General features: G+C 40.0%; 1 protein-coding gene across 2 annotated transcripts in view; it reads left to right on the top strand.

Moving 5' to 3' along the window:
• Positions 1–17,755, top strand: part of lrch4 (leucine-rich repeats and calponin homology (CH) domain containing 4) — a 69,973-nt gene extending 52,218 nt beyond the window's left edge. Inside the window, exons 14-18 of one of the 2 annotated variants that reach the window (XM_017427044.3) lie at positions 42–143; positions 223–320; positions 520–657; positions 2,726–2,803; positions 16,115–17,755. In XM_017427044.3, the coding sequence (XP_017282533.1) occupies positions 42–143; positions 223–320; positions 520–657; positions 2,726–2,803; positions 16,115–16,264 (566 nt within the window). In that variant the 3' untranslated portion in view covers positions 16,265–17,755. Of the gene's footprint in view, positions 1–41; positions 144–222; positions 321–519; positions 658–2,725; positions 2,804–3,102; positions 6,999–16,114 lie in introns of those variants that run through there. The other variant, XM_017427043.3, reaches the window with a different exon arrangement.
• The last annotated feature ends 6,297 nt before the right edge of the window (positions 17,756–24,052 follow it).

The following is a 24,052-nucleotide window of genomic DNA, read 5'->3' as shown; positions in this document are numbered from 1 at the left end:
CATCTACACTTGTATGATAATGACCTGATCGTTTCCATCAGATGTGCCGCCCTCCCTGAAGACTTCCCCTCCTCCCGGTCAGGCTGCGAAACCCAACAGCTTCCTGTTTCGTACCTCCTCCCGCAGCAACGTCAAACCCTCAGGTACACGATGAACACGAAGCACCCTGCTCGTCTTCAATCACTGCCACAGTCTCCTTCATCTGGGCCTGCTTTTGTTCAGGGACCATGTTTACTCTGGGGGAGTCTGGCAGGAGTGACTCTCGCACCACGCTGCGCTCGCCAAAAGAGGAGCGCCCAGACGTTATACAGCTACGCAAGGTAAACACACACACACACACACTCTTTGTCAAATATCACCATTTTATCGTATTTTTCAGTTTATGGAGGCCGGTTGTCTGTGGAAATTGAAGCTGATCAGATGCAGTTTGATTTCTTCCTGCATGTTTCTGTGAAAGCGTAAGAAGTCATTTCCTCAGTAACTTTGGGCGAAAGAGCAAACGTCTGTCTCGTTCCTCAGACTTTGGAGTCTCGGCTGAAGGCCACTCTGCCAGAGGACCTGGGCGAAGCTCTGTCCAACGGCACCGTCCTCTGCCAGCTGGTCAATCACATCCGACCGCGCTCCGTGTCGATCATTCACATTCCCTCCCCAGCAGTGGTGAGTCTGGTCGACTAAACGATCCTTATGGTAGAGCAGAGAGCGTCTTTGTTCCTCGCCTGTTGTTCCACATCCTAACAGAAACCCTCAGAAAGAAAGTCAGTCCGGTTCATTTCACTGAGGAAACTGTTGGGGGTGGGGGGGTACAAGGAAAACTTGCAGTTGTTGTGGGTATTTTTTAAAATTGCTATTACTACATAATTAAACAAAGGATTCAAAGATTAACAACTAGAGGGAAATTGATTTTTTAAAATTTGATTGTTAGAAATGTTTTTACATTGTTGGGCAGTTTTGCAGTCTGGATCTCTGTGAATCTTATATACGTATATAATCTTATATTTCCTTAGTGATCTCGATGTATAATTGTCATTAAAAGGAAATATGTTTCAGAATATTGGCAAACATTGTGACTCCAAGCAACGTCTCACTGGAACACCGTCTCATTGACAAAACAACACTAGTCAGAGTAAATAACACTTCGGCTTCATTGGCAGTTTTCACCTTCTGCACTTTCGTTTTGTTGCAGCCTGGTGTTACAATCATTTAAATTCCTTTTTACTCAATAATCTACACTCACTGCCTCGTAGTGACAAAGTGAAAACAGGATTTTATACAGTTTTGCACAATTATTAAAAAGAAAACAAACAAATATCACATTTCCATAAATATTCAGACCCTTTACTGAGAACTGAGTTGAAGTTCCTTTGGCAGAAGTTCCAGCTTTGATGATAAAGTGGTTGGTCCACTCCGGGACATTCACAGAGTTTCCCTAAGCCCCTCCTATTTGTCCTCTCTGTCTGCTTTGGATGGTTGTCATGTTGGAAGGTGAACCTTCTGTCCAGTCTGAGGTCCTGAGTCCTGTGGATCAGGTTTTCATTGAGGATATCTCTGCACTTTGGTCCATTTAGCTTCCTACAACTCCAAAACACCCCCACAGCATGATGCTGCCACCACCATACTTCCCTGTGGGGATGGTGTTATGCAGGTGTTGAGTGCTGCCTGGTTTCTTTCAGACGGGACAATTAGACTTTAGATGAAACAATTTAATCTTGTTCCTCACAGTCTGAGTCCTTCAAGCAGCTTTCAGGTGTTTCACTCTGAGGAGACGCTTCCATGGAGACGCTCTGCCATAAAGTCCAGATCCATGGAGGCCTACAGGTCTGCTTGTCCTTCTGGATCTCAGTCCCATCAGGATCTCTGAAGCTCAGGTTCTTGGTCTCCTCTCTCCTTTTTCTTGGATTGTTCAGTGTGGAGACCAGCTCTTAGAAGAGTCCCGGTTCTGCTGCTGTTCTTCCATCTGAGAGTCCTGGAGGCCTCTGAGCTCCTGGGCTCCTTCGGTTCAGTACAAGTGTTTCTGTAGCTTTCCTCAGATCTGTCTCTGAGCTCTGCAGCTCCTTTGTCTCATGCTTTGTCCAGATCAGGTCTAATCAGTTTATCTGACAACAGGTGGACTCTGACTGAGGTGTAGAAACATCTCAGCAGCAGTGAAGAGAAATGAGAAGCACCTGAGCTAAACTTCAAGTCTTGTTTAGTCTCAATACTTATGGAAATGTGATATTTCAGTTTTTTTTATTTTTGATGAATTTACAAAATTGTATAAAATTCAGTTTTTACTTTGACAATATGGGGTACTGAGCGTAGAGTAATAGAACTTAAACAATTGTAGCAACAATCTGCAACATAAAATTGTAAAACAGGAAAGAGATCTGAATACTCTGAGGCCACACACATTTAATCCTAACAAGACATAAACAAGAGCAAATCAGAGAACAATTAGTTTTCCTAGTAAAATTTAATATAATAGAAAGATTCTTTATTGATCCCCTGAGGGAAATTAGGTTGTCACAGCAGCATCAAGTTCAAAACTAAAAGCATTAAAAACAACACATAAAAACAAACATTTAGCAAACGAGTAACCATTAAATGTAAATTCAGACAGAGGGAGTGCACTGATGGCAGGGTACACATAATTGACATATTTACAGTAATGAGCTAGATGAAATCCCCGGTGCTGTCTGCGACTGTCGCCTAATTTCAGTAAATTCACCCAACGTGTGTTTCCCTCCAGCCAAAACTGAGCACAGCAAAGTCTCGACTCAACGTGGAAAACTTCATCACCGCCTGTCGCAAGCTGGGAGTCCCTGAGGTAAACCCCGCTTTCCTCTTTTCAGCTCACGAATGTGTTCTCCACTGATGATGATGATGATGATGGTGGTATTGGATGAGAGGAGTGTTTCATGTGCCGGCAGCCCGGGTTTGTTGCTGTATGTGTGGATCTTGTCAGGGCTGGACTGACACGTCTGTTTGGTTCAAATCTGGAGAAAATCTTCCCTCAAAAAAAGTCCACGGCATCAGCCCAGTCCTGACTCCGCTTCATTCAGTCTGCTGTTTGTGATCCTTTTCTAACAGTACCTGTGTTTCCCTCCTGTATGTGTGTGTGTTCAGACTGAAGTGTGTGTGAGCTCTGATGTGCTTCTGTGTAAGCTGCCCACTGTGCTGCGCTGTGTGACGGCCCTGCTGGCCATGGAGGCGGGGGAGACGGTGCAGGACCGCCCTCCCCACCATTCCTCAGCCGCGGCCTCGTCGTCGCCGCCGCCGCCCTCCTCCCCCTCCTCGCTGCTGTCTACAGACTTCCTGTTGTTTTACTGTGCCGTCATGGCGCTTCTCTACGTCGTCTACTGCTACCTGCTCACCTAAAGCGGCGGCCCCCGAACTCAACGAAAAATCCTAAACACACACGAAATCCGCAGTGTGTGTGTGTGTGTGAGCATACACCCTGACTGTAGAACAGATGTCCTGAGCCCTAAGTGCGTCTCCACCTCTCAGCTGCTCTGACTGGATGTAAGGACGGGCAAACGGTGAGAGAGGACGAACCACGAATCACCCTCGACCTAATTCAGCCTCCGCTCTTTAAAGCACAGAACGTTTGGAAAAGGTGGAAGTTGCGTCCGAAACTGAGCTGCTCCGTGGCACAAAGTGTCTCACTGATCGAGCCAAGTGTGGGAGGAAAGGAGGGAGATTTGATTTCGGCCATGTTGAAGTGGGGTTCTGTCGACAGGTTCTGAGGAATTAATATCTTACCTGCTATAGATAAGTGTTTGAACAGAATTCGCTGTAGTCCAAATATGGGTTCCTTCTGTCTATAGAACAAATAAAATAAAAAAATTCATAGAGACTCATGTAAACTCTAAGATTTAAACTTTTGCACCACATTACACCATTAGTTTGGCAGAAATTAAAAATTTCTGCAGGAAGGGAACCCTGGCTGCACCAGAAATGCTACGGCTAGCTGCTGCTGCCCCTATTTGTGCAAATAAATACAGAATTAAAGTAAATAAAAGTGATGTAAAGGTTTACAAACTGGTGTTGGCATGAACAGCTATGACGTTTTTTTAGATTTTAAGATGGCAGTAATCGTTCAGACTAGCCGTTAGCTCATCAGACCTGTAAGAAAAACTCGATTGCTCCAAAATGAGTTTGTTTCAAAGAACTATTCACATCAGGTAAGGTAATAATTTCTAACTTTTCCACAGAAACCCACTTCAAAATGGATGAAATATTCCTTTAAGGTCCACGCTTCAATGAAAAATGACAAAAACTTTATTCAGACTGCAGGAAATGAAGGCTTCAGACTCAGTGGAAAAACAATTAGTTCCTAGTTTTTAAGAGTGGTTTGGTTTAGGTGTGTTAATACAAATTCAACACCCTGTAAAAAAAAAAAATCCTTAATCTGGCCTCGTTAGTTTTCCTTTCGGACACAGTTTGGACTGGACCTCTGAGACGGGTTGTGCCTCCGGAGGAGCTCAGGCTGTTTATCCTGTGAAGCTGTTCCTTCAGACTGAACTATGAATGTGATTCTTATTGCTGAGGCTGATGGAAGTGTGTTGGATGTGAAGCGATGGTGTGTGCGTGTGTGACAGCAGGGGGCGCCGTTGCTGCATCAGTCTCCAAACAGACGGTACAAACCCCTCCGAGGGGTTGGGGGAAGTCTCCTTTTTTTTGTCATCGTCACTGGTCCGTTTGACCTGCTGACTTTACTTGTAAAAATGTAAACAGGCTATTAAATTATTCTTATTTTTTATTTATTTCCGGCTCTGTTGTGGTTATAGCTGCTTGTGGTGAAACACAAGTTTGATTGAAGGCCATATTCAGAAGTTTTTATACCAGGATGGACACTACAAATCGCAAACAGGAAATTAGATCAATATTCAGTTATATAGAGATAAAATAACACTAAAGTCCTTTTCTGACTTCACATGTAACAAAGAAACCCGTCAGATTTAAGTGTTTTCACTCGTGTCCACCTGCGTCTTCAGCTAAACTCAGATTAAAACCTGATTTAAATGATGTGGAGTCTGGAAGCTAAAACCAGGGATCAGATTTTAGGGGATTTAGTCTCTTTAAACAGGGGGTCTGCAACCTTTATATATATTTTAAAAAAGCCATTTTTACCAGTTTTTCTTTTAAATAAAGTTTAACAGAGCCAAAACATGTAGTTGGCTCTTAAATTTAAGATAACGGTTTTCACTTACAGTTGCAGCCAGATGTTTCCATACACCATATAAAAAGACACATTTTTTCCTCTAACATTAAATTAGACTAAACCTTTTCCTGTTTTAGGTCAGTTAGGATTCACAAAATTATTTACTTATTTATTTACTGTTTTCTAAATGCCCAGATAATAAGACAATTTCTTGTTACTGTCTTGAAAGTCAGAAGTTAGATTACTCTGCCTTTAAACAATTTAGAAAGCCCAGATGATGATGTCATGGCTTTGGAAGCTTCTGATTGGTTAGTTGACAACATTTGATTTAATTGGAGGCACACCTGTGGATGGATTTTAGGTTAAACCTCAAACACTCTGCTTCTTTGTGTGACATCATGGGAAAATCAAAGAAATGAGCCAAGATATCAGGAAGAGAACTGCCTGAAGGGTCATCTGTTCTAACTATTATACACGAGTATAAAACAAGAGAGGCAGCCTGCAAACCTCCTCAGTTCCAGTTCTGTCAGGAGGAATGGGACAAAACTCCAGTAAACTATTGAGAGAAGCTTGTGGGAGGAAACCCAAAATGTCTGAGTCATACAGTTTAAAGGCAATGATACCAAATACTAATACTCCAACTATTCAGGCATTTAATAAATAAAAATACCTAAAACAGGAAAGGTTTGGTCTGATTTAATGTCAGACGGTTTATGTAAACATGTGGCTTCAACTTTATTTAAATTTATTTATTTAAGTAAAATAAGTAACCCATCTGGAAATGACTAAATTCTGCAGCCTAATATATGAAAATATATCGAACCTAAAAAGATGGGATCAGTTTAATGATGTGGTTATGAAAACCTTTTTCCAAATAAACCTAAACCTTTATTTTACTTGCCAGATTTTTAATTATATTTTTTATTTTTTGGAGGCAAGCATTTATTTAAATTGTTTCACATTATTATAAAATGCTTGCTATGAGCCTTATCATCGTTGCAAAAACACAACTTTTCAGGAAATGAAAAAATGTTTATTTTCAATTAGAACAAACTGCGCGGTCAAGTTTTTTTCTTGTCAGCTGCTGTATTTTGATGCATTAACATCTATAACTCATCTGCATTTGTAGCCACTTCTCTGAACTATGTTGAAAAATGGGATTTTTTTTTTTCTGGTGGAGAAACGACCAACGTTGTAAGTCAGGAAGGTGCACAAACAAAGCAGGGAGCAGGCTGACGAAGTCAAACCGATCACTGCGTTTGTAGAACAGTCCAGAGGAAACGAAACAGCCGAGTCTGCTGCAGAAAAGATGTAAAAACTGAGTCGACTCAGGCAGCCCAGCTCGTATTATTAGTGTCATTCTGCTGCAGAAACTTCATGCTCATGTTGCAAAAACCTGGACAGGTAACCACTGAAAAAAATGTTTATTTAAATGTAAACAATGCTCAGGTTTAACATGTTTTGGGGGGCAGATTTACAAGGAGTCACTTCAGAGGTTGCAGACCCCCTGCCTTAAACCTTTAAGTCCAAAATCCAACACGACTGAAACAATAGGAACAAAAATTGTTGCACTTCAGTTTGAAGCAATAAAGGACGAGTCTTGACCAATTTAATGAATTCAATAAGACTTTATTAATTTTTTTTATTCTCAGGAAGACACAAAAGTTGATCCAACTTTGCTCCCAGTGATTCAGACTGATTGTTTCGGTGTTAATTAGGTAAACAATCCTAAGAATAAACCGACAAATACTGGCCATTATTCATCTTTATTGAAGCCACAGAGAAATATTGTGTTTCCAGTTTTGAATAAGTTTGTACATTTCGCGAGCGTTGCTCTTTACATCGTTGGTCTTCACATTTTCATGTCTCTGGATGATTTCAACAGATGCTGACAGATTTAGCTCCTTAAAGCTACAACAGGATTTTCTTTTTAGCTGCTGCTGTAATCTACTGCTGCTTTCTGTCGGACTCCAAAGTAAAGCCTCGTAATGCATAGAAATCTGTTCGCTGGAACAGGATGGGAGGCTCCAGCTGATATGAGATGAAAACGTGCAGACTTTAAACGTCAAGGAGGAAGCATGACATGAATTTAGAAACCAGGAAGTGGCATAATAATTAAAAAAAGTTTTTTTTAGTGCTTTCCAAACATTACAACACATCGTAAAGCATATTATCCTTCTTAGACATTTAATACTGGACTCATTTGGGCATTAAATTACAGCAGCCAAACTGAAATAAAGAAATAAATAAAAGTGTAAAGTGCAAACATTTATGTTTCTGTTGGCTGTCAGCTTCATGCCATCTTTTTGCAGTTATCCTAAAGGGATGTTCCAGCCATTTTGAAGTGGTCTGTTTAAACCTATGAATAATGAGACTGTTATAGGTAGCTCTTTGAACAACTTCAGGTTGGAGAAATAATCTGACAGGACCGATGAGCTAATGGCTGGTCCGAACAAAGCAGATCGTCGCCGTCTTCAAACGGCTCCTGTTTTCAGAACTGAATAGCAGCTCATGCAAACACTACCATAAAGAGCTTTCTACAGTTTTTACGTGGGTTCTGGGTTATTTACGAGCACAAACGGCAGCAGTGAGCCGTCATATCGGACCGAGCTGCAGCTGAGACCGGTTGACGACTCAACCTTGTGAGAAACTGAGCAACTCTCCCGTTGCATCTCATTAAAAAAACGTATTCTTGGCCGTGCAGATTATTTTGTCGTCCACCTCCAGCCACATAACACCCGCCTCGACCCGCTTTGTCCCCACTTTTCTTATGTAAGCTGCTGGAGTACACATTTGAAAGTGCGGGCAGATTTGAACCAGTTGGTCAATAATTATTATGCATCGTTAGCGTGACATTTAGGCCTGTAGCCTCGGATGTTTTGCGCTCGTTAAGATGCTTCCTCTGCTTTCAAACAGTTTGTTGATGTGCTGATAGTTGTTGGGCTTTATTAATTATTTCTACAGCTGGTCTTACTGCAGGTTTAGAGGGATAGCTACAGGTTGGTGGTAGGAGTGGTTGAGTATTCTGAGAGAAATCAGTAGTTACTTAAAATGCCCCACTTTAATGTTAACAAGCTAATAACGTCTAGCAGACTCACTTCTAAAGTGGATCCCTGCTATCTTAAACCAACTTTCATCTTCAAAAATTCATAGCACTTAACATAGCTATCTACAGCAGGTAAGATATTAATGATTCAAAGCTTTTACACTTCAAAATGGCCAAAATATCCCTTTAAGCTCAGAATGTTCACTGGAAAGCATCCCTCTTCTTTCTGAAAGTTTTTTTTCCTGTTCAATTAGCCTGCTGTTGAGATGTTTCACTTGCTCCATTTCAGATGTATTCTTTATAAATGACTCCTCCGCTGGCTCAGACCAAGCTATATTCTTATGTTAGTGGAACAGAAAATATTGTTGTATTCTATATTTATATAATTCTCTTGTAATATTAAGAATCTTTTTTGACTTTATATAAATTTATAAGTGAAGTTTTCTTTCCTTCCTGCTGTAAAGAAATTATTAAAAAAAAGAGAAACCACCCTGAAACTTGGACCATGTGCTCTTTCTGTGCCTGCTCGCTGTTGTGCTTTTGCCTAACCAGCAGAAACGTGTGTGTTCAGGGCATCTGCAGCCGCCTCAACATCTTACTCACGCAGTGTCGGGACCTCGAGGACTTTCTTTCTTTTATCAGCTTCTGATGGAGCTCAAGAGGTTAACCGGTGACAACAAACACCAGATCGTCCTTCATTCCATCACATAAAGACACGTTTAAAAAGCTGACTGCAGATTTGCTCTAGTTTTCATCCTTTGCCAAGTTCCACTTTCAGAGGCAATCCATCAGTAAGGCAGATTTGAGCGAGACATTCTAGGTTATTGAGTTAATATTGAGTTATGGGTGTGCGGGGGCAGTAATGATGCTGATAAATAGTGAAAGATGTTGGTTTTAGACAATTGGGTCCAACCCAGCAGCAGCTTTTGACCTGACAAACTTAGTTTTCTTACATCTATGTGGTCTTAAAGTCCTCCTCTCATTTGAACCTGTGTAATGAGTTGGGTGTGCGAGGAGGTGTGCAGATGCCCTGAAGTAAATTCTCCCTGCTCTGTGCTTTAACCTTTGTCAAAGCTCCTGTGTGCTCTCCAAACAGCAGGTTTCTCCATCGCGAGCCCCCGCTAGCTGCTGTCGGAGCGGGTGAGTTGCCGAGCCAAGGTCAGAGTAAAAAGGTAGAACTCTCAGCCTTGAGGTTTGGACGGCGCTGCGCCGTGCCGCTCGATAAAACTGCTGCTGTCTGCGTCAGTCTGCCTGCTTCACTGCAGATGGAGGGTGTCTTGTCCAGCTCACAGTTACCTGCATTGTGTGTGAGGTCAGAGGTTCAGGTAACGAAGGCTGAAGACCAAATGGTTTCCTGAACAAGCTTCAAGAATCCCATCACAAAGTATTCACCCCTCTTGGTATTCTTTCTTGTTTGTTGCCCTGTAAGTTAAATGGATTTTTAATTTGTTTCCAAGTAATAATTCTACAAAAAGACTTTAAATTAATGAAATTAAATGGGGAAAACTTACTTTAAACAAGAGAGACGTATATAAAAATGCAGTGTGAGGGCTGACAGACTGCAAAAATTTGTTGAGGAAACAAACTGATTTCTTGACGTTAAATCAGAACAAAAGCTTAAATTAAGCTGCAGCAAAAAGTGGCCCTGTGATGGACTTTAGACCTGTCCCCGTGACCCGAAAAGGAGAAGTGGGTAAAAGAAAAAGGATCGATGGATGTAGCTAAAAGAAGCATCAGCCAAAAATACAGCAAATATGCTGATATAGATTTCACAGAACAATGTTTTTGAAGGAATTAAAGAACCTTAATGTATTTCTATAGGAATTGTTTTTTTTTTTTCAAATATAGTTCAATAATTCAGAAAGTACAAAAGTTACAAATACTAAAGTCGGCTCCATATTACTGATTGAGCCGAATGTTTTGATATGTTTGGTTGAAACAGCAAAGTATGCAGTTAATGCATATGTATTCAGCCCCCAAAGTTAGTGTCCCCGCCTTCTGCAGCAGTGTAAGCATTTAACCAGTTTCCCAGTTCCTGCTGATGAAAAACATCCCCACAGCATGATGCTGCCACCACCATGCTTCACTGTAGATCCACAAAAGATTCAGTTTTAGTCTCATCTGATCACAACAGTTTCTTGTACATGTTTGAGGAACAAATATTATTATTTTTAATTTAGGCAATGTCTTTTTGCTGCCACTCTTCATGAAGCCCAGTTCTGTGCAGCTTCTAGTTCTCCTGTTGACGGATCCTCCCATCTCTCAGCTCCATCAGGGTCAACTTTGGCCTCTTGGTTGCTTCTCTTATTATTGTCCTCTTTACTCGGTCCATGAGTTGTAGTGCCCTGTGGTGACATCATTTTTCCATCTCCTAATATTTTTTATAACCCAACCCTGATCTGTAAGACTCCACAACTTTGCCTCTGACCTGTGTAGAGAGTTCCTTGGTCTTCATGATGTCTGTTGGTCGTTGGTAGCCCGCACTACTTAGAGGTGTCAGACTTCTTTTGATTCTTGGGTCTATCAGGAGAGGTGTGTATAAATCTTAATATCCTCTGTAACTCAGATCTCTCACTTGCTTATCGAACGAAGCTCCTGAAGGTAACAGTCGAGGCTTTAAAACACAGACCGCTTTTCAGTTTTATTTATTTATTGAAAACAACTGTTTTCCCTCCTTTATTTAATTTAATTAAGAGTATTTTGTGTTGGTCCATTACTTATAATCAAATTGAAAATATTTTAATTCCTGGTTTTAAGGCAACAAAGCAGAAAGAATACCACAGAGGTGAATACTTTTGGAAGCCACGATGATGTACCTCATATGGGTGCCAATTGTGCCTTGTTCAGGGAGTGTCTCTGAATATTGATTTGTCTGTAATAGAGGGCCTTCAGCCAGGAAAAACACTCAGGTTTATCATCTAAAAACAATGTTAACAAATCCTGCGAGATGTTCCCTCTGCTGCTGCTGTTGGCATGAGCCAGCATTTAGGTGTTTGGTGGCAACGAATACCTTCCATATGATGGTTTTTCATTAAAAACTGTGGTTAAATGTCTGAACCCATCCTGTACAGAAATCAAATATCCAAGAAAAAGAGTATTTAGAAGAAAACGATTGGGGCTAATGTGTTTCCTGTTCCTGGTTTGTAAGATAATGAAAGCTAAGATGAAGAACTTCCTCTTATTGAGGGAGTGGGGGTAGTTTTCACAGACAGAAAAACACAAGGTTTGAGTGACAGGAAGCCTTGATTAAAAGGCAAACAAGAGCCTTTGATTGATCATCACAGCTTTTCAGTTTTACAACATACTGTAGGTGAGTGAGCAGCTTTTTATTTTTCCATCCGCCTGGCTGCCTGTTCAAAGCAAAGTGGGAGGAAGACGGATTTAATGGGTTTTCATTTCAGGCCTGCAGGCGATAAACACTCACAGTTGACAGGTCGTGTGGATGCTTTAGGTATCCACCGTGTGCGAGACTGAAATGACATGTTTTGATACAGAGCTTTTTTTTTTAATGTGTTAACTCTTTTTTTTTTTTTTTTTCTATTTATATCCACGCCTCAAGGAGATTTTCTTCTTTCATTTTCTAAAACAGAAAAGTATTTCATCACTAATAATAGAATTTTAACATTTAGACTCCAGGGTCCAGACGCATAAAGGATACATGAGTACAAGAACATACAACCCCAGCCTTGTGATGCCTTCACTGGCTCCGTGCTCTGTCAGATTTATCTGAACTTCTTAACATCTACACACCAGAAACAAAATACTCTGATCCACCAGTCAGTTTCTCTTAGATGTCCCAAGATCCAAGTTAAAACATAAAGATGAAGTGTGGACTAGTTTACCTTTTATTATATCCATAGACCAGGGGTGGCTAATCCTGGTCCTCAGGTCCACTATCCTGCAGGTTTTCCTTGTTTCTCTGCTCCAACACACCTGATTCAGTGGTTAAATCACCTCTTCATGTTCTGCAGAAGCCTGTTAATCACCCATTGATTCAAATCAGGTGTGTTGGAGCAGAGGAACAAGTAAAACATGCTGGATGGTGGCCCTCGAGGACCAGGATTGGAGACCACTGCCGTAAACATATTTAAATCCTTGCCTTAAACGCTTTAAGGATTCAAGATTGAATCACACATTATGCACACAAGTAAACATTACATGATGAAAGAAATGCAGTGAAAATACTAAACTCATAGTCTAGTCAACTTTGAAGTGACTAATGGTTACTATTAGTTGGTACTTTAATCAGGGATACACTGATGGAAAAAGAGATAAGTCTTCATCCAGGCTAGGCTAATGGTTAACTAAATGAGTGCCAGTTGTTTTTTTTAATAATTTTTCAGGTTTATAAAACAACTCTTTTCAAAACTGTCACACTGGTGTGAAAGAACGCTACATTGGCTGATATTAAACCTCTACACTTTTGCGTGACACTGTTTAATTTGTGATCGTTTTCTCAGCCGATTATCCAGATGCTTCGGTAGAATACGTCAATGATGCTGAGGCTGCTGACTGCATCAGTCTGTGTAGTCAAATATGCCCTTTATAACCACCAGACTGATAAATTCAGCAGCTTCAGCACCAAATACAGGGTCTGTCTGTGCTCCACACACACAGATCTGAGAAGTAACACGGTCGTCGAGAAACTGGCGACAAACTAAACAAAGTGTCATTTAAAAGTTTAAAGCTTTATTATTAGCTAAAGTAGCATTTGTTAACATCAGTGTGTTGTTTCTGAGAAAGTTTTTAAAATTTAGTCCCCAGGCTAGCCATTAACCTATCCTGGTCTAAGACTTTTGCCTCTTCCTCCACTCTCTCTGTGCTCTATGACTGATGTCACGGCTGATCAGGTACTAACTACTGATAACTATTAGGCAGAACATCACTTCAAAGTTGACTGGACTATCCCTTTAAGATGCCTTAATAAAGTAGACCTTAGTGACTCGGTGACTGTTAGAAGAGTTTGTAGTTCAGATGGCCTCTGGGTCTGGATGTGCAGATTCTGGCAGTCGTGGATCATCTGCCTTATGGTAGCAGCAGGAAATGTTTATGTTCAGGGCGTGGGGGGTTCTTTACGATGGTCCGGGCTCTGCTGAGGTAGCAGGACATGGCAATAATCATCCAGCACGGGCAGGGAGCAGCCTGGATATTTAAGCTGCTGGTGAAGTACTGCGTCGTTGCTGGACTTGAAATCGGGAGGCAGAACTCAATTTGACATCTAAAACATTTCCAGCATTCTAAAGCCTCGTTGTCTGAAGTAGGTTTGAACACAACTGTCTGCAGCGTTTCCACCATCTGTAGAGTTTCAACTGGACATAGAGGGACCTTTTTAAAAATAGAAAATAAAACTCACACAACCTTTAAATAAAGAACATACACAGGAAGACTGGAAAAAGACTAAATTATTTTTGATAAAGGAAAAGTTCAGCAACTTTGAAGTGGGTTTCTGTCTAAAAGTTGGGAATAATAAATATCTCACCTGTTGCAGACAGCGCTCGGAACAACCTCAGTGTAGAGAAATGGAGTTTAATTTTAGGACTGATGAGCTAATGGCTAGTCCCAAGTGGAGCCAAGACCAAAGTGGTTTATTGCTGCCTTAAAATGCCTCTAATCTCAAAAATTTCATAGTGGTTCATTTGAATGCTAGTTTTTAATCATTACACCACTGTCAATATTGCATTAAACTTCTTTACACAGAATTCTGTTGTGTAAATAAACTAAGTCATATGATCAGACCGCCATTTTGTTTGTCAGTGTCAAGGTTGCGGTCACAGGATCAATCAGGATTAAAAAAAAACAAAACAAAGGTAAACCCAGCAGTTAGGCAAGTTAGGCTTTGCATTTAATCGGATTATTCAGGTAATTTTTTTTATATTTTGTGATATTATTTTGATTATTTATGTAGCTGGGGTTAGACAGTAATAGTATATTAGCTGGGTAGTAAACACAACTAACTAAATGATGGTAAATGTGGAGACTGTTAACTTTGGAAGAAGTGGAGTCAAACTGATTCACGTCTTCATATTTATACAAAAGAATGACATATTTGCTGTGAATTGGAGAAAGTTTATTGATTCTTGTGTTCTCAGGTGCCTTCTTTCTTAACCCCTGTTGACCTCTGACCTTATTGTGTGACATTAATTTACTCTGATTTTACAAAATCGCTAATGACACCAAAACTAGCCACACACTGCTGAGGCATCCAGGGGTTACAGCCATCAGGAATTTCTTATTGTTCCCGCTGGAATAACCATGTAATCCAAAACTGACAGAGGCAGAAAAACAACATTCTGTGGTAACACTTATATAAAACTTTTAAGTCAGCTGTTAAAACTAACTCAGACTGTATTCATGAGCTTATAATGGTTTCTTTGACTGAGGCCATTTCCAAAGTGGACTTTTTCATCTTAAAACGACAATCATTCAAACGTTCTTTTTTTTTTTAGAGGTTCATACGAACTCTATAATTTCAATCATTCCACTACAATCAAATTCACGTGACTTAATCATTTCAGCAGTATTAGTCTAATATTCCTGCAGGAAGTGATGAAACTTTCAGAAAGTAATCATTGGATGAACTTTTAGAGTCAACTCAGTTTAAAAACAGCTAATCAACATTAGCCGACACAAAACATAGCTATAACTTAGATAATTGTTACACATACTGAGCTAAGATTTAGTGTGGTTGTAGCTGAGAGTCATTCACAACACTTTCTCTAAGTGTGACAACCTGTGATATGACATGAGATCACACATAATGCTCTTTTCCAGTTTTGACCAAAAAGACTATAACTCCTTCATTTCTCATAAGATGATTTCGGTCTAAAATTCTGGTGATGGAAATGTTTATAAAAACGGCAATGAACTGAAATTTTTAAGAGTGAATTTGTTTTAAGACAGCAGCCATCCACTTTGTTCATAACTAAACTTCTTCCTTCAGCTCTTCCCTTTCCAGGGGTCTCCACAGCGAGTCCTCCTCCATCCAACTCTGTCCTCTGTCCTCACTCCAACTCCCTCCATGTCCTCTCTAACTGCATCCATATGTCTCCTCTTTGTCTCTAACCTCCTTCTACCAATATAGCCACTGTCCCTCCTCTGCACATGTCCAAACCATCTCAGTCTGGCCTCTAACTTTATCTCCCAGTCCTTCAACCTGAGCTGTACCTCTGATGACCTCATTCCTAATCCTGTCCATCCTTGTCCCTCCCAAGGAGAACCTCAACATCTTCAGCTCTGACACTTCCAGTTCTGTCTCCTGTCTTTTTGTCCGTCCCACTGTCTCCAAACCATACAACATGGCTGCTCTCACCACTGTCTGTAAACCTTTCCTTTGACCTTTGCTGCCACCCTTTTGTCACAAATCCCTCCTTAACCTTTTCTCCATCCACTCCATCCTGCCTGGACTCTCTTCTTCACCTCTGCACCACACTCCCCGTTTTACTGGACAGTGGACCCGAAGTCCTTGAAGTCCTGTACTGCTAAACCTCAGTTCAAAATGGTCACGATTTACATTATACTTTATGTCAGCGGCACAATTACACAAATTGCTCTCCTAATTCTTAGACACATTAGGACCTGCTCCCCTTTTCCTTTAATATTTTTGGCTAACAGAAGAAGCCCTGGAGACATTTTCCTGTCAGCTCTCGGTGATCTGACTGCTGGGTCGCTCCTGTTGCCAACACTGTCAGTCAAATCTGATCAAACCTACAACAGCCTCAAAGGAGCGGGCTGGTGTTGGAACTGACAGTTGAGCTTTTAATAAATAATCAGTTTGAATGTTTACTTTAAGCTTTGATGATGTTAATTTAGTCAGGAATAGATTTTACGGAGAAGAAGGGGTTCCCGTGACGCAGCAAATATTCACAACCTTCAGTAAGCAGATTTGCGTGTTTTGTGTTTCTTACTCGTATCTACTCCACCTCCCCCAGGACTCCCTGTGTTCCCCCCAGCTCATCATGGAGGACGAGGGGCTGAGCCGGCTGGCCCAGACCGTCCAGGTTCTGTCCGAGCTGGCAGACAGATCCCAGCAGTCCCCGAAGCAGGAAACCGTCTCCACTGCCGGCTCAACACAGAGCTAGCAGCAACCCAGCTGCATCTGGAGAAATTTAGCAGCGTGATTCTCAGGGCCACAGTTTCTTCTTCACATGCTGCCTTTATCAGAAAAGAAAAATAATCAAAATATTGACATTATTGCCATAAAACCTTGGATATTTTATGTTAAATTTGCAAGAAAAAAAGTCAAATTCAAGTCTAGATTTACTAAAATAAAGCTATGATATTCTCTGGTATTGTAATGTTATAAATTTAATAAAAATAAGTCAAAACTTCCAGGATTAAAGTCTTAAACTGACCAGAAAAAAAACAACAACTCGTGTTTACAGAGATTGTTAAATTACAGAACAAATCTGAGAGAAAACTAAGAGATTAAAGTTGTAAGTTTACAGAAAGGACCTCTATAAGCTGTAAATTTAGAGGGAAAAGCAGAAATCACATGAAAGGGGAAGGGGGTAGACCTGGATCAGCACCAGCAGTGAGGAGGGAGGGGCAACATGGCTCCAACAGGTAGGCGTGCAGAAGGGAAGGACCTTTGAGGGTGAGGAGTCTGACCCTCGGGGTTCCTGCCCTTTGCCCCGTCCACCAGCTCCTGTTCTGGTTTTATCCACAGTGGCACTAATTCGCTGTCTGAAAGCTGCCACGTTGTGCTACTTTTGCAGTGTATATTTTTATTTTGTGAGGGCCACAGGAATAATATGCTTTAATATTCATAAAAATCTCTTCATGTTGTGAAGTCAGTATCTCACTGAGCTGGGACTGTTGGAGACTCAAACTTTCAGGAAAAAAAACTTTCTGTTGCAGAAAGCAACCAGCGAGCCATTTTGAGCATCCAGTTTTTTAAAACCTACACCCTTTTTTCCTGTGCACCACTTGTAAAACTGTATTCTCGGCCGTGCACATTATTTTGTTGCCAACCTCTGCCCAGATCGTACCTGCCTTGTCTGGCTTTTACCCACCTTGGCAGCCGCCCCCACATTTATGATTCAATCTGCTGGAGTACGCTTTCGAAATGAGGATAAGCTGATTTGATCCAGTTTTAAATAATTGTTTCTTATTAGCAGTGTAGTTTTTAGACCTGGACCTCAGGTGTTTTCTGTCAGAGGAGAACTCTGTCGCTCTAGAATGACAGAAGTTTGATTTAAAAGGCTTTGAGATTGGTTCAAGATGCCAACGCCAACTCTGTGATTATTTTTAGAGAAAATTTGCCACCCAAATTCTTTGAAGTTGTTTAAAATTCAAGCAACATGACTGTGAGCCTCAAAGATTCACGTGAGGAAACTGGAAAAACCCCAACGAACGTTTCGAGACATTCTGAAAGCTCCTCATGAATGATGTTTGCCAACTAATCGCAGCTCAATGAGATACGACCTTTAACGACTGCAGAACCTTTTGTCTCCTCTTTTTCCTATTAAAGTACAAGACGCCATTTTTCTTCAACATCTGGCTCCAAACCTGAACTGTTTTTCACAGAAAATCAAATCATTTTCCAAATAATAAAGTTGTTCTGTTACCAACTTTGACTGCTTTGTCTAGATTTACAGCTCATAATTTTTGCATCACTTGCTTTTTCAGCACAGCAATCTTTTCTTTTCAGTGTTGAAGGCTGAGTTGAATTTACCTTTGCTGTATTTCTTACCAGTGCCTGTATGACTGGGTCTGACTAAACAACAACGAAAAGAAATCTGTATGAATTCAGGTAAATGACCCTTAAAAACTCAAACACAGATTGATTTTCTACAACCATTTGCAGTAAATGTTCGATTTGGTCTGTTAAAAAGTAACCCACCATCAAGCTGTCAGGATTTTAAAGCGTTAGCTGTAGCACAGGCTTATTTTGAATCGACAGTCTTATTTATTTATTTTCCTTGAACCTCTTTCTGAGAACTTTAAAGGTGAAAGTAAAACATTTCTGAAGAAATGTTGAAGGGTGCCAGTGCAGCTACTGCTTGAAATTCCTGCATCCACCAATTTTCATCTCTAAAGCCCAACAGGACTTCCTTTTGTAATAATCCAAGCTGACAAAATGTCAGGGAGCATTAAGTAGTAAGTCTAGGAACGCGGAGCTTTAAGTTCTCCCTGCCACCCCATCATGGTGTCACATGAGTTTTCTGTTAGGCATGAAATGACTGATTGCAGCTAAATGAAAATAAACTATAAAACATACAGCAGCGAGGTAAGAACTGCGTGAGCCAACAAGTCAACACCTGGAAAATATGATCTGAGATGTTTTTGTTTTACCAAGGATGGCTTTCAGTTTGCTTACTTGGAAGGGGGCGGGACTTAAAACTTGGACTGCAACCAGAAGACAGCGTCAACCTCCCAGGTCTCATTGGATTATAATTTCACAGTCAGTGTAGTAAACACATACCAGTGTCAGACAGTACTCCTAATGTGAAAGGCAGACAGAAATGCAGTGCTGAACTATGCAAAAACTGAAAGCCGTACTGGAAACCTTCCTGAACAGTAAGAAGCAGAAGTGTCTGGTTGTCACACGTGACGGTTTTTATGTTTCTTCAATGTTTTATGGAGGAAATCTAACAACTTTAAAGATACCCTTCGCTTCCAGCTTTGATGAAAATATTCTGAGCTCGGGTACAGGGAAGTCAATAGGAGTTTAGATGTGCACTCTGGGAGGATTTATGAGAAAACTAAGTCCTATAGAAGTGAGAGACACACTGGGTGGAAATGCCTCATTGTTTTCATGTAGGCTGGAAGAATGTAAAGACTCTTCAATCAGGAAAAGTTTACTTACACAGGTTTTGTAAAGTTTAGACAACTCACCAGTTGAGCATTCTGTGGTAAAATCTTCAAAAATCAAAACTTAAGCTTTGTAAAAACCATTGAAAATATCAAGATGCCAGTTACGTTTTTCAAGTCCAACTTTCTGTGACTCGTTTAAACTTAGAACAAAGTTTCTTCTGTGAGGTGTGTCTGAGCTGTAGAGCTCCAGAAAGGCTTGGGTTTTCTCACTTTACCAAAGTCCTTTAGTTGTCTTTGCAGAAATTTTATGCAGTTTGTTGCAAATTTCTTCTACATCGTATGATGAACTGCTCCCAAAAGTCATAGCACACAATTCCAGATTGAACCACAGGTTCTGATGGATATTTTGTCTGAGTACCTAGTACTAGGTACCAGATTTGTACTAAGTAGGTTGCTTCTTGGTACATATCTGGTATTTACTGGGCACTGAGTGTTTACCTTGTACCAGGGTGTGTACCTGGTACTACTAGGTATCAGGTACATACTTGGTAAATGGCAGTAGGCAACAGAAACATAACCCCTAGGTATCAGGTATGTACCCTGGAGTTATTGGTACATATCCTGTTTTATTCCTATTCAGCTGTCTAGTAAGTACAGGGTGCATACCTGGTACTTACTGAATACATACTTGGTTAGTACCCTGTGTCCAGTTTTGGCAAAGATGTTTTTATTTCTTGGATGGGCAGCATTCCTTTATTCTTTTAAAAACATTTTACTGAAGGCAAAAAAAAAAAAAATGCGATGGAAGTTTTATTGCAAAACAAGAAAACTATGAAAAATGACAAAACGTCTCAGTAGTAGTTTTGACTGTATTTAAAAAGCAGGAGTTTTTTATCAGCTGCAGAAAACCCCCAAATGTCATGTTGTCTTTATGAATAAGGTGCAGACAGACAAAAGAAAAAATATATTCGGCTGTAAACAAGTCTGACATACAAGTCTATGGATTCTCATCGCACTATTGACAGCGATGATTTAATTATCAGGCTGAAATGTTCTGATCAATGGAGCTTCATTAAAACATCACTTTTACCTCCTGCTTCAAACAGCAGCAGTGAACGGCGGCTGGCAGGCTCTTTCACAGCGCCGCACTCCTGACAGGAAGAGTGACGTACAAACCGAAGAGCTTTTGTGTTCTGTTAATATTAGCTGTAATGTGGGCTTCATGCTGTGAACCTGGATGATGGGACTGGTGGAACTGGATCCTGAGCTGCTTTCAGTTTCCAACAATCGGTGCCCTCAAGGTTCCACTCAGAGATTTAAAGGTTCACTTTAACACCATCACAAAGCAAACACTCGTGTGTTTATAGTCGTTAAAGCAATAACACCAAGCTATTTTTAAAAAGGGGGAAAAAAAAAGTAAAGTGGAAAAAACAACCACAGTGATGCAGTGATAATTATAACTTATTTTTTTCTTTAAGGTATTTAAACGATAAAGGTCTGGTTATTTTTTTGAAATGATGTTCTCTCAGATAATTATTAATAGTTAGTAATTTATCAGCTGTCATGAAGCAGAGAGTGGTGAGGAAAGCACTAAAGTCTTCACCCAGGTTAATGGCTAGCCACACATGGACCTATTTGGGTTATTTTAAATTAAGTTTTCAGGCTTATAAAACAACTCTTCTTCAAAAACAGCACACTAGTGTGAAAGAACCCATTAGCTAATATTAAATCTCTACACTTCTGCATAACGTTTGTACAGTTTGTTACTACATTACTGCACAAATGTCTGAGGACAGACCATGTATGTCATGTCGTTGGTGCTGAGGGACCTTCTGACACATGTACGTAACACAGACACTGTTTGATGGAGAAAACAATGATAGGCTTAACAAACATCATCCAAGTGTAGAAGTTTAAGTATTAACCCAAAAGAAATCAATCAATCAGCTCATTACATGGTTAATGTCTGTAATTCTCAGACTACACTCATAGATTTTAAACAGTGTAAAACTTCAGATGCATTTTAGCAACAAAACAATAAAAAATCGCTGCTTAATTCAACTTGAACAAACCAAAAGTTATCTTCGCTTAAAAACAAGTCCCAGTTTTGTTTGTGTGACATGATATTTATTAAATTAAACCTTGCTGTGATGTAAAAGTGTTGAATCTGTTTGCAAATACATTAGTTTAATGAGAATATTAAAAGTAAAATACTACCTAAAGCTGGTTGAAAATATGAGAAAAGATGCATTTCTTCATAAACAATTGCTCAGATAACTTAGTGTAACATAGGTGGGACATTAAACCTTCCTCGGACATTTTGTCCACATGTGTGAAAGCAGCATAGATCCTGGAACCTTCAGGATTCCAGGGTTTCCATGGTTCTTCCTTCAGAGGAGGATGCTGAGGTTTCTATGGTTCCTCCTTAAGGAGCATCATTCAAATGACATCATTTGAACACAAACAAAACACAAATCTTTGTTATTGCCTAACAGTATTACTTCTACAGAGATTTGTTTTACATTCTGACAAGACCTAAGTCTCTTACAGATTTATTGATATCTGAAGGCGTTATAGTCGTTTTACTCAAACTTTGTATGACAAAATGCATGATCTCATGACATTGTGAAATCTGGTGAGATGTATACTGCTCATAGTATGTGTTCTGAATCACTCTCAGCTTCAACTACGTACATCAAATTTTAGCTCAATATCCTTAAAACTGACAGAGCTGCAGCCATTTTTGTAGCTGTGACAGCCATCTTGGACTGGATTGATTCCAAAAGTTAATTAGTTGCAGATGTATATCCAACGATTACTGTCTGGGAGTTTCATAAAAACCTAACTGGTGCTTTAGACATTTTGCTAATGCTACAGAGAAACACACACACGCAGGCTAAATCTCCATTGCCTCCGGCCTTCAGAAGCAGGCGATAAAGGTAAACAAAAGAAGAATGCATTCTCATGTTTGAATGGAGCCCTGGTGAATGATGAGCTTGAAACAACGGCCATGTTGTCCTAATGTCAGCTTCAGTAAATCATTCCACATGTGCTCAATGGACCCTGCCTCCACCAGGAAGAAGAGGGCTGTCTTCACTTTATTAAGCAGCGCTGGCTTTAATCACGAGCCAATTAGCAGCACAGCCTAATTGACCATCATCCTAATTGCGCTATCACACACTGCCTCAGAGGACCGGCTGCTGATAAGACACATTAAATGAATGCTCACACTCTTGTGTGGAAATGGCGTTTGGCCCATTCCTCTCACGCCTACGAACACGTCGTGGGAGGCTCGTGTCTAACTGACACAAGGACTGAAAGGCAGCCTGACATCTGTAGCATGTTATTAAATATGAAACTCCACACTCCAATATATATGATCAATAACATCAGCTAAGAAACTATGGTTGTCCTACTTTGTCATCCTGCACTTTTACTGCACTGAGATGTGAAAGAGGAGGTTTCTGATAAAATTCTTCAAATTCACCGTTTCTGATATCATGTGCTGAGCTCTACTGCCTTTATGGGCCTCACGGTGAGACAAAGTGAGACATCTTCCTGATTTACAACCCCAAATCAGAATGAATAAATAAAAGGCCTAGCATTCTTGAAGGAATGCATATCACCCGCCGCCTTTCATGCCAGAGATTCAGACTAAATCATCTTATATTGAGAAATTTTTAGATGTTTTAGCTGTTTGGGTCAAACCTTGAAAATAATGTTTTGTTGAATCTCATGCGATACTGTGAGGTGTCACACTCTGTGTGTTGTTAATAACTCTCTGCTTCTACAAGAGGTAACCTATTTTTTTAAAATGCATCTAAATGTGGACATAAACGATTTTGAATCCATTTCAAAACTTCAAAAATTGATAATTATTTAAAAAAAAATTCATATCTAAATTTAACATAATGTTTTGTCAACACATCGACCTAATCAGGCCTCATGCACTGAATCCTGTGTTGATGCAGTTTGAATGGTCTACGTGAGTGGCTACTTACCTAAGGCTAAAGACGTGTTAAATGTTCTGTGATTAAAAAATCAAAACATGAATGATTACTGCCTGTATGGTCCCTCCACAGAAGTAGCTCAGAGATAAACCAAACCTGGCTTTAATTGCATCATAACAACATCAGGAAACCATTAAAAAAATAAATAAAAAACAAACAAACAAAAAAACACACATGAACAATGATTGGTACCTTTTGCAAGTACAATTTAAAGTAGAACCCGTCAAGTTCACCTCCTTTCTCAAGCCTAAAAAGTTCTCTGAACATCAGTCGTAACTGCCTAAAAATAATCTCCTAAAAGAAGTCACTCAGATAATATTGCCTCCTGAGTCCCTCTCTCCCCGCTGTAATGGATTTCTGGGCCTGGAGCTCACCATCCATAGGCAGCGTGTCTGGATGTCACAGCGGGAGGATGACGGGGGGTAAGGGTGACTCCTGTACTTCATCCCTCTCGATCTCCTCCTCACACAGTGATTGCCTGGCTGGAAACGGGGAATGAAACCTCCACCTGAACAGAAAATAAAAAATTAAAGGCAGGTAGCTGCTTCCTTTGTACGTTTTGCAAGTGTTGTGAGGAGAACCACTGAGATCAGGCCAGCATCGTTTTTATCTCACTGAATGAGAAGTTTAGTCTTTTTTTGTAAACAGTTTTAGAAGCTTAGTTTCTTAAAAGCTTGACTATATAATGAGTCCAGAAAGCAACAACTGATATATAACACTGGGTAGAGTTAGTACTGTTTTTCTTTGAATAATCTAATAAACTTTCTACTTTCTTGCCTTGTTTAAATTTAATGAATTTTTGGTATGATTATATTATACACAAAATACTCAATTAAAAGAGGTTCAGTGGGGAAATAAAGTAAAGTTGAATAATTCTATAAAAAAATTGAAAATTGGTGTGATTTATATTCTCTCCCTTTGCTTTAAATCCAACCATTACCTTCAGAAACTACACAAGTAGTTAAATTAGATCCACCTGTGGCCAATCAAAGTGTCAGATGATCAAATCTCATTTATTTTAGCATATCTTTATAAAACAAAGAGTTGTTTTTTTTCCCCCAACAGATTTTTGTTTACTCTATCACTATCATTAAACAATTC

The sequence above is a fragment of the Kryptolebias marmoratus genome, linkage group LG7, assembly GCF_001649575.2.
Source record: "Kryptolebias marmoratus isolate JLee-2015 linkage group LG7, ASM164957v2, whole genome shotgun sequence".
NCBI classification, from domain to species: Eukaryota; Metazoa; Chordata; class Actinopteri; order Cyprinodontiformes; family Rivulidae; genus Kryptolebias; species Kryptolebias marmoratus.
Note: the sequence above shows the minus strand (reverse complement) of the source record. Positions and strands in the feature narration are given on the sequence as shown.